The following is a 22,928-nucleotide window of genomic DNA, read 5'->3' as shown; positions in this document are numbered from 1 at the left end:
GTTAGCATCTATAGCATTTATTTTGTCAAAAGTCTGTCCTTGGGGACTTCCCTGGCAGTCTGTTGGTTAAGACTCGACTTCCACTGCAGGGGTCTCCTGTTCAATCCCTGGTCAGGGAAGCAAGATCCTACATGTCATGCAGTGAAGCCATAGCAAACAAAAAAATCTATCCTCTTAAATTGATTCGAAAATTCTTTCAGACATTCCGTGTTGTCGTTTTATGCTTCTTTCCACTGATTTTTACATCCCCAGTGTGAAATTGTAAAAGTTGAACGATTTCCCTGAAAGACAAGATCTCTGACCCTATAAAGACTAGTGATTTGTCTTACAGTGGAATTAGAAAAAACATTAATCAATACAATTTAGATATCACTTTCTTGTTAACTAAGCTGACTCTATCTACTAACATGGCCATTTTTTCTAGGAACAATTCTGCAAAATCAAAGGCTATCTGGAGGAAGAGCTAGACTACAGGAAACAAGCCCTCGACCAAGCATATATGGTAGGTACAAGAGACATTCAAGACACTCTGAGTGTTGATGGTTAAATGCTCTGTAGTAAAGCATCCTGTGTAATTTGTCATGTCATGTGTCTGAATAGACCACAACATGCAGCTCGCTTATCCAGTGGTTTCCAGTTCTCATTTTAGAACAAATGTACATCTCTAGCTCTTTGCTGTTGTAATACTACTATAATAGTTAATAAATATTTCATTGTAATTCATTTTTCAAACAGTTTACTTATGTTGTTAAATAATATTTAAATGAAAGACAGACTGGATGACAGTGTTGATTACAGAGAAATTTTATTAAATCAAATCTGATTGTTGGGGAGCCTAATCTCGGGGTAGAATAATACTGTATGTAACATGATACGTATTTTCAATTCATTTATTTCTTACAACAACCCTATGAGGTATAGGGAATATTATTATTTCTATATTACATATGAGAAAATGAAGACTTAGAGAGAGGAAGACCTTGACCCAGCTTGCTAAGTGAGTACGTAATGCTTAGGTTTGACTCCAGACATTGTGGCCATAACTACCGTAATCCAGCCACAGTGAGTGAGACTATATGAGGGAAATGGGCTGTACCTTTCTCTCTCCTCCAGATTATGATGACTCAGGAGCACATTTGATCCACTCCCCTGCACCAAATTCATAAAGCATCATTCTTAATGTTGGACTGCAGCTTGGATTTCTTCTCTCTGGGTGGGCACCACCCCGCCCAGCAAGCCCACCCACCCACCCCCCCCGCCGCCCCGCCCCCCACCACGCAGTATATTGACTCAAGACAAAAAAGAGGACACTTAAAAGTTTTTGTAATGCTTTCCTGGAAGCAACCTGAATTGCTGTTGGGAGAAGAGTGAAGCACTTAGCCCCAGCTATTAACAAAGATGAATTGGTACTCCCCCTCCAAGTTGAGTAAGAGATTCTGAGCACCGCCTGATGGGGAAGGAGAGTTGCCCTCTGCTTAGAGAATAAAGGAGGGAATTTTTCCCTCCCTTCCTACCCTTTCAACCTTACCTCCTCTACCTACACATGATAATGTTAGACGATGTGTGTGAGTCCCAGGACTGAAGACTCATTCTGATCATTAACTTTTAAAAGGTAAGTCAGCCCACTTAGTCCAGAACAGGAGCTTGGAGGACATCCCTCTCCAGGTCATGTCCTTTCACCTCTGTCAGAGTCGTGGGGATAAGATTATAGATTGTGGTAAATGTATCTGAATGAAGCATGTGAAAGAAAAGAAAACTGGGCTGTACAAAGCAGTAGACTCTTCATCTAAAAAAGAAGAGCCTCAAGGAGGCATTTTACAGCTACAGCAACTACCAATCTCAGAGTATTAAAAAACAGTCCAATTCCAAAGGGTCTTAGGCTCTATTTCCCAATTTCTAAGAAAAAAAATGGAGACTATAAAGCCATCATCAGAGGTGTGTCATGTAGAGAGAGGTGGCACTGTGTACGTGTGTGTGAAATACCTCCAATTTCCAGTATTCTAACATGGACCACTTTGCAATGCTTATTTCTAAATAATATACTGCCACAATAGATATCTTTAAATATCTGTCAAATGAAAGAGAGAACAAATTTATTCTCAGCTACGTTTGAGAATAGAAGGATATACAGTTATAACAAGGTAAGGACTTCCTAAAGAGGAAAAGTATGTGAAATAGACAGGATCCAGGAAAAAGAACAAATTCCCCTCCATCAGGGAAGTTTACATATTGGCTAGATGACCCTTATGGCATCTTATAAAGGGAATCATCAAAAGGATATTTAAGCTGGACAAGCTTTGACATTTATTTTGTTGCTATGGTCCTGTGAGGGTAAAATAATACATCCCTCCCCATATACACACATGTGTATGTTTATACACCACCTGTAAGATACTAAACTCCAAAGTTTTCTACTTCTATTTGCCAGAGAATCCAGGAACTAGAAGCAACTTTGTACAATGCTCTGCAGCAAGAAACTGTTATTAAATTTGGTGAATTATTAAATGAAAAGCAGCAGGAGGAGCTGAGGACAGCAGTGGAGAAGTTACGGCGGCAGATGCTGAGGAAGAGCAGAGAGTATGACTGTCAGATTCTCCAGGAGAGGATGGAGCTCTTACAGCAGGCCCACCAGGTGAGGATGGAGGTACCACATCTGTGTTGGGTGGTGCGGAGCACATGGGACCTGGTGCTTAGTACGGAGTGTTGATGGGGGTATGAAGGATCCTGAGAGCTAGAAGCCATTTTCAGAGAGTAAAATAAATAGCTGCTCTTTCACACCGACACTCAGAAACAGGGTGATGGTTTCTTAATGAATTAATCTGAAGAAAATTGGCAGTTCAGAAGCACTGTGTCATGCTCCTGTTTTTTGCAACAACTTCGTCACGAAATAATACCCTTTGAATTTCATGGAACCTGACCATGTCCCTTTCCCTGGGAAGGGACTCTTTGGGACTTTTTCCAGGACAGAGATCATGCTGTTTTTCACCCCAGTCCATAACCAAGCCTGATGGAATCATCAGAAGAGGGTAAAAGGGCCTTTCTCTTTATTCCCAGAATAAACAGCAGCAGCAACAACAAAGCCTGGAAGCCACCTCTGATTTACTGGCATTTGCTGTAGGTCAGAAACTAAATTAAGGGCTCTCCTTCCATCATTTTATTTAATCTTCACCACAGCCCACTGCTGTAAGTATTCTTATAATTGCAACTTAAAGAGATCATGATACTGAAGAAAAAAGTGCTTAAGTCATTTGCCCAAGATGACAGATAGTAAGCTACAGAGCAAGAATTACAACCCAGATCAGCCCAACTCCAAGGCTAGTGCACATAAACGTTGCACTATACTGTCTTCTACAGCTTGAGTCATCTATCATTTATATGACTTTCCTAGACCAGCAAGGCTCAAAATAAATACCCAGTATTAACTTATAGCCAGCATTCTTAATTTCAACTATTTGTTCATATCATTCCTTGGCAGGCAAAGACTAGGGTCCTGGTCAAAAAGCAGATTCTGTAATAATTCCAGAATTGAGAGTTCCAGGCTAGTGCACTTGGTACTCATAAGCTGTAATAAGCAACTGGTATGAAATCCAGATGGGCTATACAAGAGGTGAGAATCATGTGGTCATTAGAGATCAAGGTGAGTGGAAAAGGAACAGGGGTTATTTTATGACACCGGTAAGAATAGTTTATGGGGAACATGACATTTATCACACTTCAGTTGTAGCCAAGAATTTTGTGAATCTTTATAGACTAATAAATTACCCAAGTTAACAGGAAACTCTGAAGCCATTTTGTTCCAAAGATAATAAACACATGCATTGGTTTCTTGAGATTCCATCATAAAATTTTGGATTTCAACTCTGAAGAGAGTTTTTAAAGGATTTAATAATAGACTCAACAGAATCATTGCTTCTCTAAGAGAATGAACTTGTCCTCTTGATAAGTATTTCTTTGAATGCAATAGCATTTAATTTCAGCAAAGTAGGAGGTGTGTCATAGAACTGTAGAAGTGTTTAAGATGGACAAATAGTTATCTAAATTTATTTATGACTAAAATTTTCTCAGTGCTTTTAAGTGTATCTTCAATCAGCTAAGGTACTTTACTCCCAAAAGCAAAGGTTCTGTTTAATCTGGTCTGAGCTGTTAGTTGCATTATATTTTTAAGTTCCCACTGCCTTTCACAAAGGAGAAAAGGAAAGATATATCCATCTGAATGCAGAGTTCTAAAGAATAGCAAGGAGAGATAAGAACACCTTCCTAAGTGAACAGTGCAAAGAAATAGAGGAAAACGATAGAATGGGAAAGATTAGAGATCTCTTCAGGAAAATTAGAAATACCAAGGTAACATTTCATGCAAAGATGGGCACAATAAAGGACAGAAATGGTCTGGACCTAAAGAAGCATAAGATATTAAGAAGAGGTGGTAAGAATACACAGAAGAACTATACAAAAAAGATCTTCATGACCCGGATAACCACAATGGTGTGATCACTAACCTAGAGCCAGACATCTTGGAGTATGAAGTCAAATGGACCTTAGAAAGCATCATCACGAACAAAGCTAGTAGAGGTGATGGAATTCCAGCTGAGCTATTTCAAATCCTAAAAGATGATGCTGTTAAAGTGCTGCACTCAGTATGCCAACAAATTTGGAAAACAGCGGTGGCCACAGGACTGGAAAAGCTCAGTTTTCATTCCAATCCCAAAGAAGGGTAACGCCAGAGAATGTTCAAACTACTGCACAGTTGTACTCATTTCACATGCTAGCAAAGTAATGCTCAAAATCCTCCAAGCTAGGCTTCAATAGTACATGAACCAAGAACTTCCATATATACAAGCTGGATTTAGAAAAGGCAGAAGAAACAGGGATCAAATTGCCAACATCCATTGGACCATAGGGCCTCCGTGGTGTCTCAGATGATAAAGACTCTGCCTGCAATGCAGGAGACCCAGGTTCCATTCCTGGGTTGGATAGATCCCCTGGAGAAGGAAATGGCTACCCACTCCAATATTCTTGCCTGTAAAATCCCATGGACAGAGGAGCAGTCCATGCGGTTGCAAAGAGCTGAACACAACTGAGCAACTTTCACTTTCACTGGATCATAGAAAAGCCAGGAGAATTCCAGATAAACATCTACTTCTACTTCATTGACTACACTAAAGTCTTTGACTGTGTAGGTCACCTCAAACTGTGGAAAATTCTTAAAGAGATGGAAATACCAGACCACCCTACTACCTGCCTCCTGAGAAACTTGTATGCAGATAAAGAAGCAACAGTTAGAACTGAACATGGAAAAACAGACTGGTTCAAAACTGGGAAGGGAGTGAGTCAAGGCTGTATATTGTCACCCTGCTTATTTAACTTATATGCAGAGTACATCACATGAAATGCCAGGCTGTATGAATCATAAGCTAGAATCAAGATTGCCGAGAGAAATGTCAATAACCTCAGATATACAGATGACACCACCCTTATGGCAGAAAGTGAAAAGGAACGAAAGAGCCTCTTGATGAAGGTGAAAGAGGAAAATGAAAAGCTGGCTTAAAACTCAGCATTCAAAAAGCAAAGATCATAGCATCCGGTCCCATCACTTCATGGCATATAGATGGGGAAACAATGGAAACAGTGACAGACTTTATTTTCTTGGGCTACAATATCAGATGGTGTTCAAAGATGGTGATCAAAGTCAGATGGTGACTTCAGCCATGGAATTAAAAGATGCTTGCTTCTTGGAAGAAAAGCTGTGACAAACTTAGACAGGGCATTAAAAAGCAGAGACATTACTTTGCCGACAAAGATCTGTATAGTCAAAGCAGTGGTTTTTCCAGTAGTCATGTATGGACCATAAAGAAGGCTGAGCACCGAAGAATTGATGCTTTTGAACTGTGGTGTTGGAGAAGACTCTTGAGAGTCCCTTGGACTGCAAGGAGATCCAACCAGTCAATCCTAAAGGAAATAAGTCTTGAATATTCATTGGAAAGACTGATGCTGAAGCTGAAGCTCAATACTTTTGCCACCTGATGCAAAGAACTGACTCATTTGAAAAGACCCTGATGCTGGGAAAGAGAGAAGGCAGGAGGAGAAGGGGATGACAGTGGACAAGATGGTTGGAAGGCATCATCAACTCAATGAACTTGAGTTTGAGCAAACTCCAGGATATGGTGAAGTGCAGGGAAGCCTGGCGTGCTGCAGTCTGTGGGGTCGCAAAGAGTCAGACACATCTGAGCAACTGAACACCACACATTTTTAAGTCTCATAATTTCATTGACATTTTCTGTCTCCCAAACAGCTGTTCATTAGAATATTCCTTTCCAGTTATTTCTTACTCTTTTTTTCCTTTCAATCAGTAGCTTTGATTTGAGAGAGTTATTCCAGAAGACATTGGACAGGATTTGTCATATGTAAGTTACATACTTGGAGAAGGAAATGGCAGCCCACTCCAGTGTTCTTGTCTGGAGAATCCCAGGGATGGTGGAGCCTGGTGGGCTGCCGTCTATGGGGTCACACAGAGTTGGACACGACCGTTTATAAGGCAGCAAGTTTATAAGGCAGTTACAAGCAGCAAGTTTATAAGGCAGTCTAAATTAAAGAACCTATCACTAACCACTTATTAGACATTTCTGTTTGAATGTTTCAAAGTGAACTCATGTGAAACACAGCTGAACATACGTTCTTGTCTTTGCTTCTCTCTTCTCTCCCCATCTGCCTGTCTTGTTTAGTGGAACTGACGTATCTCAAAGCATCAGACTGAAGACGCTGGGGTCTTCCTTATCCTTCTCACCTTTTCTGATGGTACCTTCTTCCTCAAAAGCTTCCATGATCCCACTTTCCAGCTGAGTCTAGGCATGCAGAAATCTCCAGGTCCTTCAGTAGCTGGCTACCCCTCCCCTAAAAATTGGATTTAAGACAATCTCTCCAGAGCTTATGTTCCTCTATTTGTGTAGAACTCTTCCTTTACTCTTGAGGCCATGATTTTCCACTTCTAAGCCTTCGTTTGCCTGACTGACCCCCAAATGTCCTTCAAAGTCTGCTGCATGTATCCAAATGTTCTCATTTTTCTAATCCCAGTGTAAGCTCTGCCTCCTGCGGGATGCTCTCCCAGATGAAGACAATGGATCACTTACTACTGGAAAAAAATATATATCCCATACCCTTTTATACACTCGTTCAAGACCAGTTACTGAGGGCCTGCCTGTGCTGGGTGCTGGGAATGTGGTGTCGGGCAAAGACATACAGGTCACTTCTCTCATGTGTCCTGCAGGTGAAGAGGGGCAAAGAGGCAAGGCAAACAAGCAGTGGCCAAGGCAGTTTCAGAGAGTGCTCTGAAGATACATGCATGTGTCTCTGTGTGTGTGTGTGTGTGAGAGAGAGCTTGGGAGTAGGATTAACGACTCTAAACTGGCTGGTCTGAGGATGTTGAAATCCCAAAGAATCAGCCGCACAGAGATCTTGGCAAGGTGGCCAGAAGTTAGGATCAGCAGGGGCTAAGTCTCTATTGTGGGAATGTTTGGGATATTCAGGGAGCAGAGAGAAGGCCAACATGGCAGGAGCACGTGGAGCTGAGGAAAGGTGACTGCGAGGTGAATCTGTAGAGGTAAGACAGGGCTAGATCATGCTGGGCCTGAAGAAGTTTGGGTTTTATTCTAAGAGCAACTCGGCCGACTCTCCGTTCTTCCTCTTCCTTGCCGCTTAAAGCTCAAGGACTGCTGTGATCATTTCACATTCTTTGTTTTGTGTGTGTGTAATATTTTCTTGGCTGTGGCACATGGCATGTGGGATCTTAGTTCCTTGACCAGGGATCGAACCCACATTGCATTGGAAGCACAGAATCTTAACCACTGGACTACCAAGGAAGCCTACCATTTCACGTTCTAAGAGTTCACACTGGCTGCTGTAGATGGCTGTAGGATGCAGATGATCAGAAGCGGGAAGAGCAGGCAATAACCTCTCACAATTCTGATGGGGAACTTGGTACACTTGGGAGCAGTAGAAACTTTCCTACTTGGTAGAAAAGAGATCTGTTTTGGACTCTACAGGGTTTCCTGTTAGATCAGATGGCAGTCTGGGAAAAGCTGGGAAGGAAAAAGAAATAAAGCCCACAGCACTCAATGAGCATACATAACTCACTTAATAAATATGTATAGGCAGCTCCTTTGTACAACTAAGCACTGTACGAGGTATTAGAGATGGGTGATGGAATTTGCTTAGTTTTGCCCTGTTTTCCCTTTCTACATAATCGTTTTTTTTCCTGTGTTTTCCATTTTTATCTCCCTATCTGGATGTGATGGTTCTTTGAGATCGGTAACTAAGTGACACCTTGCCTGTGTTCGCCATTACATCCAGCACAATCCTGAACGTGTAAGCAGGTGCCCAGCAAGCACAGAGCTGGAGGCTGAGTAGACACTACACTCATCTCTCATGCCCATGATTTAATTGATGTAAGGCTTGTCTCCACATCCAACAGACTGTATCAAGGAAATACTTGCACACTTGAGGTAGAAATATCTAACAAGTTTATTCTTTCCCTGTGTAGCTTTGGAGCATAAGCAGCACTGTGGAAATACACGCAAGCACATACATCACACACATTTATTTATCATTCGTTGTCACACACATCAACATTCATTGTTACATAATTTCACAGTCCTTCTAACAACACACACCCTCCCCTCCTGCAGAAACCTCACCCCCTTTTGTTTAAAGGAGGATTTCTCAATCTCTGCCTGGCTGACATTTTGGGTCTGATGATTCTTCTTCGTGGAAGTTGGCGAGGAGTGATCTGTGTACTGCAGGATATTTAGAGCACTCCTGGCCTCTGCCCCTTAGATGCTAGTTGTGACTGGTGATCACATGTGATTTGAAACTGTCTGGATAATTAGTGGTGATGGTTGCATAACTTTGTGAATATACTAAAGTCACTTTAACTTTTTAAAATGTCCAGATATTGCCAAATGTCATCTGGGGTGCAAAATCACCCCTAGTTGAGAACCACTGTTCAGAGAGGGGATATAGTTTCCAAGCTCAGCTGTTGTTTGTTCCAGCTTACAGTTTTGTCTCCCCACACTGCACTGTAAAACCTGGTCTTTCATGTTATCACATCGTTTAGCTTCCATTGTTTTCTTCTTGGACTCCCATTCTCCATTTTCTAATTATTCCCAAAAGAGGCACTAAATTATAAGCCTACACTGTGTAACCCTATGCCATGAACATATGAGGCCTTTAATTTGCCAGAAGGAAATTTGAAAACTTTTATTCACTTACAAATTCAATTCAGTTTAGTTTAGTCGCTCAGTCGTGTCTGACTCTTTGCGACCCCAGGGACTGCAGCACTCCAGGCCTCCCTGTCCATCACCAACTCCCGGAGTTTACTCAAACTCACGTCCAGTGAGTCAGTGATGCCATCTAACAATCTTATCCTCGGTCATCCCCTTCTCCTCCTGCCCTCAATCTTTCCCAGCATCAGGGTCTTTTCAAATGAGTCAGCTCTTCGCATCAGGTGGCCAAAGTATTGGAGTTTCGGCTTCAACATCAGTCCTTCCAATGAACATTCAGGACTGATTTCCTTTAGGATGGACTGGTTGGATCTCCTTGCAGTCCAAGGGACTCTCAAGAGTCTTCTCCAACACCACAGTTCAAAAGCATCCATTCTTCTGTGCTCAGGTTTCTTCATAGTCCAACTCTCACATCCATACATGACCACTGGAAAAACTATAGCCTTGACTAGACAGACTTTTGTTGGCAGAGTAATATCTCTGCTTTTTAATATGTGGTCTAGGTTGGTCATAACTTTCCTTCCAAAGAGTAAGTGTCTTTTTATTTCATGACTGCAGTCACCATCTGCAGTGATTTTGGAGCCCCCCCAAATTAAGTCTGTCACTGTTTCCACTGTTTCTCCGTCTATTTGCCATGAAGTGATGGGACTAGATGCCATGATCTTAGTTTTCTGAATGTTGAGCTTTATGCCAACATTTTCACTCTCCTTTGTCACTTTCAAATTAGTGTCTATGTAATGTTGATTTCAAATCTGTGCTATTCAAATTACTGAAATTTTGTTATAGTTTACAGGTAATTTCAAAGATATTTCTGAGCTTTTTTTATCTTCAGGATTGCTTGTGCTATTCTTGTAATGTTTTTTTTTCCCCCTAAGTTATCAGTTCCTTCTTTGGATTTTTTTTGAAGTGTAATCTCTACCTTTGTTTTATGAAAATTGATCTGTCTGGTTTTATGAGAAGATCATACCCTGAAACAAATTTGAAATAAGATTGAAGAAAAAAAAGTAGAACAGCAACTAATGGCATTTGTGTGAGCCACTTTTAGCCATTTTTTAATGAGGCAAAAAACAATCAAAAACCTTAATCTAAATGGGTTACAACAAAGTGTGTCCGTTTTTCTCTAGCTCTGGGACACACAGCTGTCTCCACAAAGAGGTGACTTTCCCACATCTCACTCCCAACTCATGTTCCCCTGGCCAAAACAGGTCTGCTGACCAAGCTCAAGGATAGTGGGGTGAGAACCATACCTCTCTCACAGGGAAGAGGTCTGCAGAGATAGATTGACCCAGAAGAAAAAGGATGGCAAATATTTTTAAAATACAGTCAATAACAATCATTTTGAATATGAGTACAGGCAATTTTTGAAATATGCAATAACCCTCCGGGTGTAGAAAAATGTATACATGACATTTCCAGATGCTAATGTTTTTATGGGAAGTTCTGTGTTTTAGCTTGGTGAATGACCTTGTTTAACTTAACACCTTGTAAAGCATTCAGGTTTTTTCCCCCTTTTTTCAGAGAATTCGTGACTTAGAAGATAAAACAGACATCCAGAAAAGACAGATAAAGGACCTAGAAGAAAAGGTATGTGTGAAGTTCAGCGTGTATTTCAATCTTTGTTTTTTAGATCAGACAGTAGTGTTGGTTTCACTCACTGTGTTTTCTTTCTTCTCAGCTATTGTGTGTTGTGTGTGGGCAGGTATAGTTAAGCTCTCCCTGTAGTCAGGCACCAGGGTTCTGGCAAAGCATCTGCTTTCAGTTATACATTTCTGCCTTTTGTTTTGATTCTTGTTCTTTTCTGTAAGTGTTTTCTTTCCTCAGTTTTCACTTTTCCATCTTCACATCTTTTCCAAAAGTTTCTCCTAGTTTCATTATTCTGCTTTCCTCTTCCTTTTTGAGATAATGTCTTCAGAAATTTAGATTGACACTTGAAAATTTGGCCCTCATGTCATTTCCCCAGTGGTCTGAGAGAAGAACTGCTTTTTCCTAGTCAGCCAACACTCTTGGGGAGTAAAGGTGGCATTTGAAATGTGTGTGCTCTGGAAGAAGGGAGAGGACTAACACGGGGATACTGCTTGGCTGCAGTGAGTTCGGCAGTCTTGCATAATTAACACAGAATTGTCCTGCCTAGGATGCCAGGAGCCCCCTAGGCCTGAGGAGGGACACAGCAGAGATGGCAAGAGGCATCCTCTGGAGTTCTGATCTCATTGACTGGAAGTAGCTGCCTGAACCCCTGTGTTGCAAAAAATCATGGTTGTTTTCCAGTATTTTCCAGTATTCCATGCCATGTTTTCCATGGGCACCCGAGGAGCAAATAGTAAACCACCCGCTATTTCCAAGATAACGATTAGAATTTGGTTCATCCCAAATTGCTTTTATAGTTGTCCTTCTCAGAGGAAGTTGGGAAGGTCCAGTAGCCAAACAATCAGACCCTAGATTCTTTTGTAGGCTGAGTCTTCATGTACTTATTTAAGGTTGGGTAAGTGACTTTACCCACCATGTCTAAGCTGTATCTACAAAATAGGGGTGGTAACACTCTCCTTCACCTCCTCTCATCTGTTCCATGAGGGAAAAAATGAAGTCACTTACATGAAAATTAGGAAACACTAAGAAAGTATAACTCAAATTAAAGTATAATTTTTAGAATTTCTAAATGTGAAGTGCATATCTTATGTAAGCTTATAAGTTTGAATTTTCCTCATTTCTGAAGTGTGCTGTTTAGTTCTGTGGGATTAAATGAGGCAAAGGTAAAGTGTAATAAACTAAAAGCTGAGTCTGGTTTCCTGGTGTTTGGCAGAAAGACCCACAGAAGGCAGGGCTTGGCCACAGTTTCTGTGGTTATCAAAGGACACCACTGATGCCTTCCATTTTCCATGTTTTTGAATGGCTACCCTTGTCCTAGTCACTCTCTCTGCTAATTCTTATACAATCCTGGAGTGGTTCTGGGAGGAAATTGCAGAGAAGACAGCTCTGCCCCAGTAACTTCACTCAGTTCAGTCCCATATAACTTAGGGAAAACAGAAAAAGGAATTTTTTTTATATCTAGTTATGTCACCACCCTAGCTGAAGTAAGTGTACTTTTCATTCTACAGGTCTGAACTTCCTAAATATTTATAATAGGTTAACGTACTTAACAGAAAATGAGGATTATTTAGCTATTAAATCAGCAAATTCCATACGTAGTACTAAATTAAGCCACTTCAAGGGCAATCCAGTTGGTTTCTGATTAGAGGTTTGAATGAGAGATGCTTTATAAAGCGACTTCTATTCACTTGACCTCAATACTGCATCCACAAGCATAGTAAAGAGGCTAATGATCACTCATGTCAGAGATAGTCTTCATTCTTTCCTGTGGGGTACAGGATCACCCCCTCAGGACACATACAATATTCCTTCTTTGTCTCCAGTTCCCACGCACAGTGTAAATCAGGGGATAGCAACAAACATAGCAGAATTGCTTCCCACATGCTGCTCTTCATTTTATCCAAAGCACTGCCAAAGTCATCATCTCATTTGATTCTCCTGATTATTGAGACAAACACAGCAGTTATTATGTTCCCCTTTTATACAGATAATGAAACAATGGCTCAGAGACATTAAACAACTTTCACAAAATCATATAACCCGTCTATGGCAAATCAAAAGCAGAGGTCAGGTGTATGACCCTGAGGCCCACAGCCTGCCCACCATGTGGCACGGAATTTTGACTCTCATCGTAAATCAAGTGATGAGCACCTATTATGCCCAGAGAGGTAGCCCTGACACCTGACCATCTCATGGGAATAGTGGAAGGCTTCCATTCCCCTCCTTCATCCACTGTCACTACAGGTGACATCCTATCACTACCCATCTTCAAGGAATGGGAAAAAGAAAAGAGAGTTTCTGCTTTTCATTCTAGTAGCCTGATCACTAATACATAGCTCTTCACACCATGTTTATAACTTGTTCATGCAATTTTGCCACCATGAAGCAAGAGCCTTGTAAGTAAAGGAAATAGGCAAATAATATGCCTAATATGAGACTGCCATACAGGACCTATTCAAAACTATCAAATCCAACAGAATGCTCCTGAAGGGTTATAACAAGTCAAAAGACTTCATGACTCTGTAAGAGTAAATCCCCAGGGAAATCAGTATTTGAGAAAACTGATCTGACCTATAAGATTTTATAATTAGTATACAGTTGGTTTTCTACCAGCGCTACACAAAGCGTGTTTTCCATCCAAGTTTTTGCTTCTCTGGTGAAGGTTCTTGGTGAAGAGAGACAGCTCAGATTCCGTTTAACTTCTATGAGTCAAACACGGAGACATCTATCTCAGAAGCATGACAAGCTGGAGCAACAGTATACATTTACTGTCTGAAGCTATCTCTGATGTAGAAGCATAGTTCATACCAGTAGGAGGACCACATACCTTCACTCACCCAGGACAGACCGTGGTTATACCTGGTACCCCAATGTAATTACTAATATTGTTCCATTTCCCTCTCAGGAGTGCCCAACGTGGATAAGCAATCATATGTTTACCCTGCAAATTAATATTCTTCCTGCTCTGCCATAGTAACCAAATAATGATAGCATTGAGTGATAAAGCATACACTTTGATCATTTTTTAATTTTTTAATTACACTCTCACACATTAAAAATAGAGATAATAACACAGAGTAGGACTTGGGAGGTCTAAGCTCTAGGCTTCACTGTACCATCAAATTATATACAATTAGTCTGTTGATGAACTGCTCTGTGTTTATTTTTCTCACTTATAAAATTCAGAGCTTAGACCAATTACCTGTAAGACCCTCTCAGAATTCTAAAATGTATCAGTCGATGTTAGTTGAACAACAGTTATTCATTGTATTGCTTTACTAGTGAACAAATAAAAGGTATGGTTTTTTTTAAATAAAAGGTACTTTGTGTGTATGTGAGAAATGATCAGATTTGAGCAATATGGAAAAGCTGAGGTTTTGTACAACCTGAATGGCACTACAGAAATTCAGATTTACATAATCCTCTTCTTTTTCTTCTGCAGTTTCTGTTTCTATTCTTGTTCTTCTCTCTTGCCTTTATTCTATGGCCTTGATGTCAAGGTGCCTCTTACAGGTAAGATTCCATTTAATTCTCAAAACGTGCTTCTAAGACTTATTTGATGAGAATGCTAGCATGTTACTATGTTCATGTTTTAAAAAAAAAAAATACATTTGGTATTTAAATGCCAGTCTTAAATACCATAAAATGAGAAATCAATCCAGTCCATTTGGGTGATTATTAAAGAAATGAAGCATGGTGAAAGTCAAGAATCTTTTTCTAGCTAAGTGTCTTACTTTGGAAAGTCATGATGTCTGTAGATCTCTGAATTCTCATTGTAGCCTCTCATTACACTCAAAGAGTCACTTCTGTATCTACAAAGTGAAGAAACAGGAGTATGTTTTCAGTGTCTCCTCCAGCTTGAAAATTCTGCTCCTATAAATCTAATAAGTTAAAATGACTGATTTTTTTTTAACCCTTTCTCCTAGTTCATTTTCATCAGAATTCAGGAAACAGGATATTGAGGAAAATTGGATCTTGTTTTCAAATAAGATAATTTTCAATGTCAATTTAGAAAAAAAATGAAGACTCACTATTATTATATTATCAAATCTATTTCTTGTAAGTGAATGTAAGTAAAAAGAATCTTAGATAGTGATTCCCAATTCTTGTAAAAATACAGAATTCAAAGCCTTACTACCAATTTAATGAAACAGATTATTGGACATGGAGATGAGACAGAGGATGAGAGAAGTGGAAAATAAGATTGATCTATATTTTTAAGACGCTAACCAGGTGATTCTAATGTCTACCCAGGTACAGAAAGCACAAACCTTAACACCATTACTTAAAAATAAAGAAGGGCTACCTGCTGTTCTAAGTCCATTTACCATGGTCTGTGTCTACTTTGGTTATCTTATTAAGTTATATTATGCAAGGATCTTTTCCCACCCCGTGTTACTTAACATTTTCTATAACAAGTTGAAAAATGGAAGAGAGATGCTTTCTGTCTCTGTGGGTATCAACTTTGTTACCTGGATGTGGAGCAGGAAAGCATGATCTGACACAAGGAAAAAGTAAAGCAGAAATGCCCAGCAGGTTGTGTCTTTATAGAACCAACTCCCTGGCTTTGTTCCTTACTCCAAAAGATTTTCTTTTAAGACTGAAAATCATCCTTTGTCTGACAAAAAGAGTAGTAGCCTTGCAGCACGTAAAGAAGAGGACTTAGTCTCTTAAACTGAACGAGAATATCTAAAGAAAAATGGGCAAGGTTCTCTAGAAAAGGATCAAAATGGCCAGAGCATCAGCAAACAAGCAGTTCCCACCCCCAAATAACAATCAATCAACGAGGCAAATGAAGTTCAGTGAGGCACAAGTACTACGTGGTGTTGGGAAGAAAAATCAAACCTCGTAAATACTAGCTAGAAAAGGAGTAAATTTGAACATTAACATAAGTAATGGCTAACAGCTATGTGCTAGATGCTGTTCTAAGTAATAGATACATTAATCCTCACAAATCCCTCTTAGCAAGTAGGTATTGCTTTTCTTTCTTTTTTTTTTGCAATTGGAAAACTACAGCATGTGACTTTCCTAGGACCATGTAGCTACAGTGGACAGGTGTAGGATTTGTACCCAGGCAGCCTCGTGCCAGAGTCCACTTTTAACCGTGTTGTGCCTGACACGTGAAAGAGGCCTTTCTCTCACATTCTGAGCATCACTTGGGTTTATATATATCAGCAATCAGAGGTGTCTTCTATGATCTGTATACTAACTACTACATAGTTCTTGGGATTTAAAATTGCTGTATGCTCATCCCGCATACCTTTTCCTGATTTTTTTGAGGGATATACAAAATTTGATTTGCTTTTCCTCCAGAGTGGCACATAATTGATGCTTTGTAGTGGTCAAATGAAAAAAATATAATTATAATTAATAGTAATTAATTATCTAATTAATTAATTATTAATATTAAATAATAATTAATTGATAATTAATTATTAATATGATTAATAATATAACAAATTCCTGGTATTGTGAATCTGGATAATATAAAATGCATACAGGAAAAAGTCTGAGTAGTTTAACATGTATGGCTTTGAAGTTAAATATACTGTTAAATTTTAATCCTGCCATATACTAGCATGTCATGGTAGGTTTAGACCAAAATTAGGTTTCCTGTTCCATGAAATGATTGTGACTGTATTAACTATATCATGGTATTGTGTTGAAAGAATTAAATAAGATTATCCTTATAAAGGATTTGCCACATTGACTGGCACATGTTTCAGTAATCAGCACCTCTTAGCTATTATTATGAAAAAGTTGGCTATCACATGTACTGAGTTTGCAAATTTACAAGTTTGAGAATAAAACCTCTAGTACTGCCAAGTACAATAATTTAGGAACTAAACCAAAATGAGTAGTTACCTTTTCATCTTTCTCTTCAGAGAATAATCTGGATTTAAATAATACAAGTGAATAAGACATTACTGGCAAGTGATTAATTCTACTTATATGCCCAAAGCAGGTGAGACAGAGGAAGGAGGAAGTAAGGAAGAAAGGGGCTTCACTTATTAGCAGGTAGCAAAAGCATACTGTAAATAACCATACAAATATTTGTCCTATTAATGATTTATATTCTATCCTGTTTTTAAACCAAAGACTAACTTAAATAATACATAAAGATAGCTACCTTAAAATGAAATGACTTATGCTTCTTTCCTTTTAGCAATTACCTAAGTCATTTTTGTCCGGGATGGTCTAGAAGCTGTTGCAGGCTCCCAAGAAGGTACCCTTACTGCTTTCAGTGGTTGCTGACTAAATAGCTCAGTCCCATGCATTAGTTGGGACTTCTACCTTAAGGGCTTCCCTGGTAGCTCAGCTGGTAAAGAATCCACCTGCAATGCAGGAGACCCCAGTTCGATTCCTGGGTCAGGAAGTTCCCCTGGAGAAGGGATAGACTACCCACTCCAGTATTCTTGGGCTTCCTTGGTGGCTCAGTTGGTAAAGAATCTGCCTGCAATGAGGGAGACCTGGGTTCAATCCCTGGGTCAGGAAGATCCCCTGGAGGAGGGCATGGCAACTCACTGCAGTATTCTTGCCTGGAGAATCCCCATGGACAGAGAACCCCCCGGCGGGCTAGTCTATGAGGACGCAGAGTCAGACACGACTGAGTGACTAAGCACAGCAAAGGGGAACCCCACATAGTTTCAGGAGATACCATGTGCTCATGCATTCATTTTTTCCTTCCAGTTTTATTGTGATATAATTGACATACAACACTGTATAAGTTTAAGGTGTATGGCATGATTATTTGATTTACATACATTTTGAAATAACTACCACAGTAAATTTAGTGAACATCTACAAAATTAAAGAAATAGAAAATGTTTTTATTGCAATGAGAATTATTAGGATTTGCTCTCTTAACAACTTTTATATATAACATATAATCGCATTAATTATATTTATCATGTTGTTTGTAATATCCCTAGTACTTATTTATCTTATGACTGGTAGTCTGTATAATAGCTTTTGACTATTCATCCAGTATCCCTTCCCTCTACTCCTCACCTCAGGTAACCTCAAATCCCGTCTCTTTCTCTATGAGTTTCTTTATAGAGAAGAGAGGTGCGCACACCTAATGCATGTTTATACACATTCAGATTCAGTTCAGATCAGTTCAGTCTCTCAGTCGTGTCCGACTCTTTGCGACCTCATGAATCGCAGCACGCCAGGCCTCCCTGTCCATCACAAACTCCCGGAGTTTACTCAGACTCATGTCCATCCAGTCGGTGATGCCATCCAGCCATCTCATCGTCTGTCATCCCCTCCTCCTCCTGCCCCCAGGTCTTTTCCAGAGAGTCAACTTTTCTCATGAGGTGGCCAAAGTATTGGAGTTTCGGCTTCAGCATTAGTCCTTCCAACGAACACCTAGGACTGATCTCTTTTAGGATGGACTGGTTGGATCTCCTTGCAGTCCAAGGGACTCTCAAGAGTCTTCTCCAACACCACAGTTCAAAAGCATCCATTCTTTGGCGCTCAGCTTTCTTCACAGTCCAACTCTCACATCCATACATGACCACTGGAAAAACCATAGCCTTGACCAGACAGACCTTTGTTTGCAAAGTAATGTCTCTGCTTTTTAATATGCTGTCTAGGTTGGTCATAACTTTCCTTCCAAGGAGTAAGCATCTTTTAATTTCATGGCTGCAGTCACCATCTGCAGTGATTTTGGAGCCAAAAAAAATGAACTCTGACACTGTTTCCACTGTTTCCCCATCTATTTGCCATGAGGTGATGGGACCAGATGCCATGATCTTAGTTTTCTGAATGTTGAGTTTTAAGCCAACTTTTTCACTCTCACTTTCATCCAACACATTCAGATTAGTTCTCTTCTTTACTGAGGACAATGGGAATATTATAGGGCTGCACTGGTGACTCAGGCAGTAAAGGATCTGCCTGCAGTGTAGGAGATCTGGGTTCAATCCCTGGTAGGGAAGATCCCCTGAAGCAGGAAATGGAAGCCCACTCCAGCATTCTTGCCTGGGAAATCCCATGGAGAGAGGAACTTGGGGGCTACAGTCCATGGGGTTGCAAAGCATCGGACATGACTGAAGTGACTGAGCGTGCGCTCCTTTGTGCCAGCACCACCCATCTCTATGCCTTTTTGGTACCTACACCTCCCTCCCACAGTATACTCTCATCCCAATCTCTGTACTTCCTTCCTACTCACTTTCCTGTGACTCGGTCACTCTTTCATCTCAGTCTGATCTGGCCTTTGGGAATGAACCAAGTGATTCTGCAAATATGAGTTCCAAATACTTTTGACTTGCACCTATGGCAGAAATTTCTTTGAATCTCTGATTTGCCTCTGTATGTGAACTGGAAGCATCCTTAAGATACTACATGCCTCCTTTTCCACCAGTTTGGATCTTGGCCACCATTTCTGGGGTACCATTAAATTCTGCTACAGAATTAGTATCTTTACTTTATAGATGGGGAAATTAAGCCTTGGAGAACTTAAATGGCTTTTTCATGGAAATTCCATTTTCTCCATCCATGCCATTCAGACTCTAAAGGTCACGTCCTTATGCAGTACATGATAAAATGTCCTCTGTGCCATTTTCTGGTTTTTCTTAGAGGAGCGTATTATGTCCTAAGCTTCTACCCAAGCAAAAACCCAGATACATAGAATTAAAGAGGGATGGACCTAGAAGTATTGACTGGCCCAGTCCAGGGAAATGTCTTTTCAGAGATACTCTGGGGTCAAACAGGAAACCTGTGTAGCAAAATTTCCAGGGAATCCTCAGATCAGGACTTTGGGATAGAGACTGTCTGCCATTAAACAATGTTGTTGGAGAGAAATTTTGATATACAAGTAAGTCAGTGAAAGGCGTAGACAGACCTGCTTTTAAAGTAATATTTCATGTGAGCAACAAGGGCTTCCGTTCAGTTCAGTCACTCAGTCGTGTCTGACTCTTTGTGACCCCATGGACTGCAGCATGCCAGGCTTCCCTGTCCATCACCAACTCCTGGAGCTTGCTCAAATTCATGTCCATTGAGTCAATGATGCCATCCAACCATCTCATCCTCTGTCATCCCCTTCTCCTCCTGCCTTCAGTTCTTTCCCAACAAGGGCTTAATTTCCAAAATATACAGAGCTCATACAACTTAACAGCAATAGCCTCCCCAAAAAGAAACTGAAAATGGGTGGAAGACATAAATAGACAATTCTGCAAAGAAGACATATGAATGGCAAATAAGCACTTGAAAAGATGCTTAGCATCACTAATTAATAGAGAAATACAAATCAAAACTACAATGGGGTGCCACCTCCTACCCATGAGAATGTCCATCATTAAGAAGTCTACAAATAACAAATTTTGAAAAGGATGTGGCAAAGAGGGAACCCTCTTACACTATTCCTGAAGGGGGAAATGGCAACCCACTCCAATATTCCTGCCAGGATAATCCCATGGACAGAGGAGCCTGGCGGGCTACAGTCCATGGGTTCACAAAGAGTTGGACATGACTTAGCAACAGTATGCACTTATGCCTACACTATTAGTGGGGATTTAAATAGGTACAGCCACTACAGAAAACAGTAAAAATATTCTCAAAACTCTAAAAATAGAGTTGCCATATGATCCAACAATCCCACTCCTGGGCATGTATCCAGACAAAATTATAAGTCAAAAAGATATATGAACCCCAATGTTGATAGCAGCACTATTTACAATAGCCAAGATATGGAAGCAATGTAAATGTCCATCAACAGATGAATGGATAAAGAAGATGTGGTATATATACACAATGGAATATTACTCAGCCATCAAAAAGAATGAAATAATGCCATTTGCAGCAACATGGATGGACCTAGAGATTCTCATACTAAGCAAAGTAAGTCAGAGAGAAAAAGACAAATACCATGTAATATCACTTACATGTGGGTTCTAAAATACAAATCAAATTAACATATCTACAGAACAAAAACAGACTCAGAGAGAGAACAGGCTTATGGTTGCCAAGGGGATTGGTAATTAGGGGAGGGAAGGAATGGGAGTTTGGGATTAGCAGAGGCAAACTATTATATATAAGATGGATAAGCAACAAGGTCCTACTATATAGCACAGGAAATAATATTTAATATCCTGTGACAAAACATAATGGGAAAGAACATAAAATATATATGTGTATATATTATAGATATACATACACATACATCTGAGTCACTTTGCTATACAGAATAAATTAATACAACATTGTAAATCAACTATACTTCAATAAAATTTTTAAAGATTAAATTTAAAGTAATATCTTAGTTGAACTTCTGAAGGCATTGGCTTAGAAAGTCCCAGAGAAAAAGACAATATTGATAATAGCTAATATATCAGGCCACTTAATATGAGACAAGAACTGTTAATTGCTTTACATGCATTACATTGCAGCAACCCGAAATAGACATTTCTATTCTCTCATTTTGAAGGAAAGAAATTAAGCTTAGAGACTTTCTTTACATAACATGCACAAGATTATACTGTTTCAAGAGGTGGTAAAGAATAAAAAATGGGTTTTTTTTTTTAATTAAAAAAAAACGAATTTGTGCTTTTTTTTCCTGTTTCCGTTATTGACTGAAATGATGATTAAAGAATTTCTCCCTCTGTTTTACAGAGAAACCGAAAACACGGATAAGACCGCAGAAAAGCAAATACTTCTAAACCTTCAAAGATGGCAGAAATGCTTACAGCAGTGAAAGGGAGATCAAAAGCTGAGACCCATCCTGTAGCCAGGACTACACCTGTGTATTTTAAAGCCATTATTCAAGGTTTCTTACTTGACAGTTCCTACATGACCCTGTTGAAAATCTACAATATATGCTGCATTTAACGAAACGTGTATATGTCAAACCAGAAGGAAAGAACTATAGACATATATTGTGTGAAAGAAACAATTCAGCAAGGGAAACAGTTTCAGCAGATCAAGCAAAGATGTGTCTTGGGCATGGAACCAAAGTTACAAAGAAACATTCTACCCCTGCTGTGCAGGGGGGGTCATTTTAATGTAACACCACACCCCATGGAAATACTAGTCCTGAAATAAACATCATTTAAAAAAAAAAAATCAAAACAGAAAGATAAGGGGGGTGGGGATCGAAGCACGAGGAATACCTATGAGGAGCTGTTTACAATAAAATGTTTGATTTGAAAAGTCTGGTTTCTTACTACAGGGATTTGCTTTTCTGTCTTTATTATTGTTTAAACCTCAGGAACAGAGACATCTGCAATGTGAGTGAGAAGGAAAACAGTGTCCGGTTTTTCTGCAAACAGTGGAGCTTGTGGAATGCATTCCACACGTGACAGATGAGAAGTGGATCACAGTGACCCCGACTAAACTGGCAACCAATGTGAAGGATCCAGGCAAATGCAACATAAGATGCATAAAAGCAGATGCTTCCTTGGCCTTCTGTGGTCCTCCAAGAACAACAAACTGATCTCATTCTTATTGAAAATTAAGAAGATGATGCTCTAGATCACAAGCTCCCTGACTTAGTTCTGTCTAAGAATGCCACAGACTATAGGGCCAGAGGCATCTCTGAATCTTTCCATTTCCAAAATACTGGTCTTCAAATGGCTGCTTAAAATTGCCTGCAAATAACATGTGATTTGATACAAATAGAGGCGATAAGTAAACTTCTATCAACAAATGAGTTTTCCACAGAGATGTGACTATTAAGTGAAAATATGATTATTTTTAGAAGTATCCTGATATGCTTAGAGCATTCTGACCTCTTGTCATTTAGACTGATAATTTTTTTTTCCCCAGAGATATGACAGCAACAAGGTAGCTCTACTTTTTTATATAAAAGTAACATTGTGTTACTGATAAGGTCATTTTCTACCATAGACAATTAGAAGACTGGTACTTTTCCTAAGTTATGTAATACTGAGTCTTGGATTCAGCTCTGAGAGCAAATAAAAGTTGCTGAAAAGCTAATTTTAGACTCATTTACTGTAGATAACAAAACAGCCTCAATTTTTCAATTGTCAAGATTTTATTTACAGGGCTAGCATTCCCATGCATTAAGAATGTGTGTAGGGAGCCAGAAACTCTTTCTATGAAATGCTACACAAG

The 22,928-nt window shown here is 39.7% G+C and overlaps 1 protein-coding gene across 3 annotated transcripts in view; it reads left to right on the top strand.

The window, feature by feature from the left end:
* The window catches only part of JAKMIP2 (janus kinase and microtubule interacting protein 2), a 188,569-nt gene extending 166,646 nt beyond the window's left edge, over window positions 1-21,923 (top strand). For 2 of the 3 annotated variants that reach the window (XM_061151667.1, XM_061151665.1), the window contains 5 exons: window positions 425-502; window positions 2,429-2,632; window positions 10,791-10,856; window positions 14,299-14,369; window positions 21,468-21,923. In XM_061151667.1, the coding sequence (XP_061007650.1) occupies window positions 425-502; window positions 2,429-2,632; window positions 10,791-10,856; window positions 14,299-14,349 (399 nt within the window). In that variant the 3' untranslated portion in view covers window positions 14,350-14,369; window positions 21,468-21,923. The remainder of the gene's footprint in view (window positions 1-424; window positions 503-2,428; window positions 2,633-10,790; window positions 10,857-14,298; window positions 14,370-21,467) is intronic. The other variant, XM_061151666.1, reaches the window with a different exon arrangement.
* The last annotated feature ends 1,005 nt before the right edge of the window (window positions 21,924-22,928 follow it).

Source organism: Dama dama, chromosome 9 (assembly GCF_033118175.1).
Source record: "Dama dama isolate Ldn47 chromosome 9, ASM3311817v1, whole genome shotgun sequence".
NCBI lineage: Eukaryota > Metazoa > Chordata > Mammalia > Artiodactyla > Cervidae > Dama > Dama dama.
Note: the sequence above shows the minus strand (reverse complement) of the source record. Positions and strands in the feature narration are given on the sequence as shown.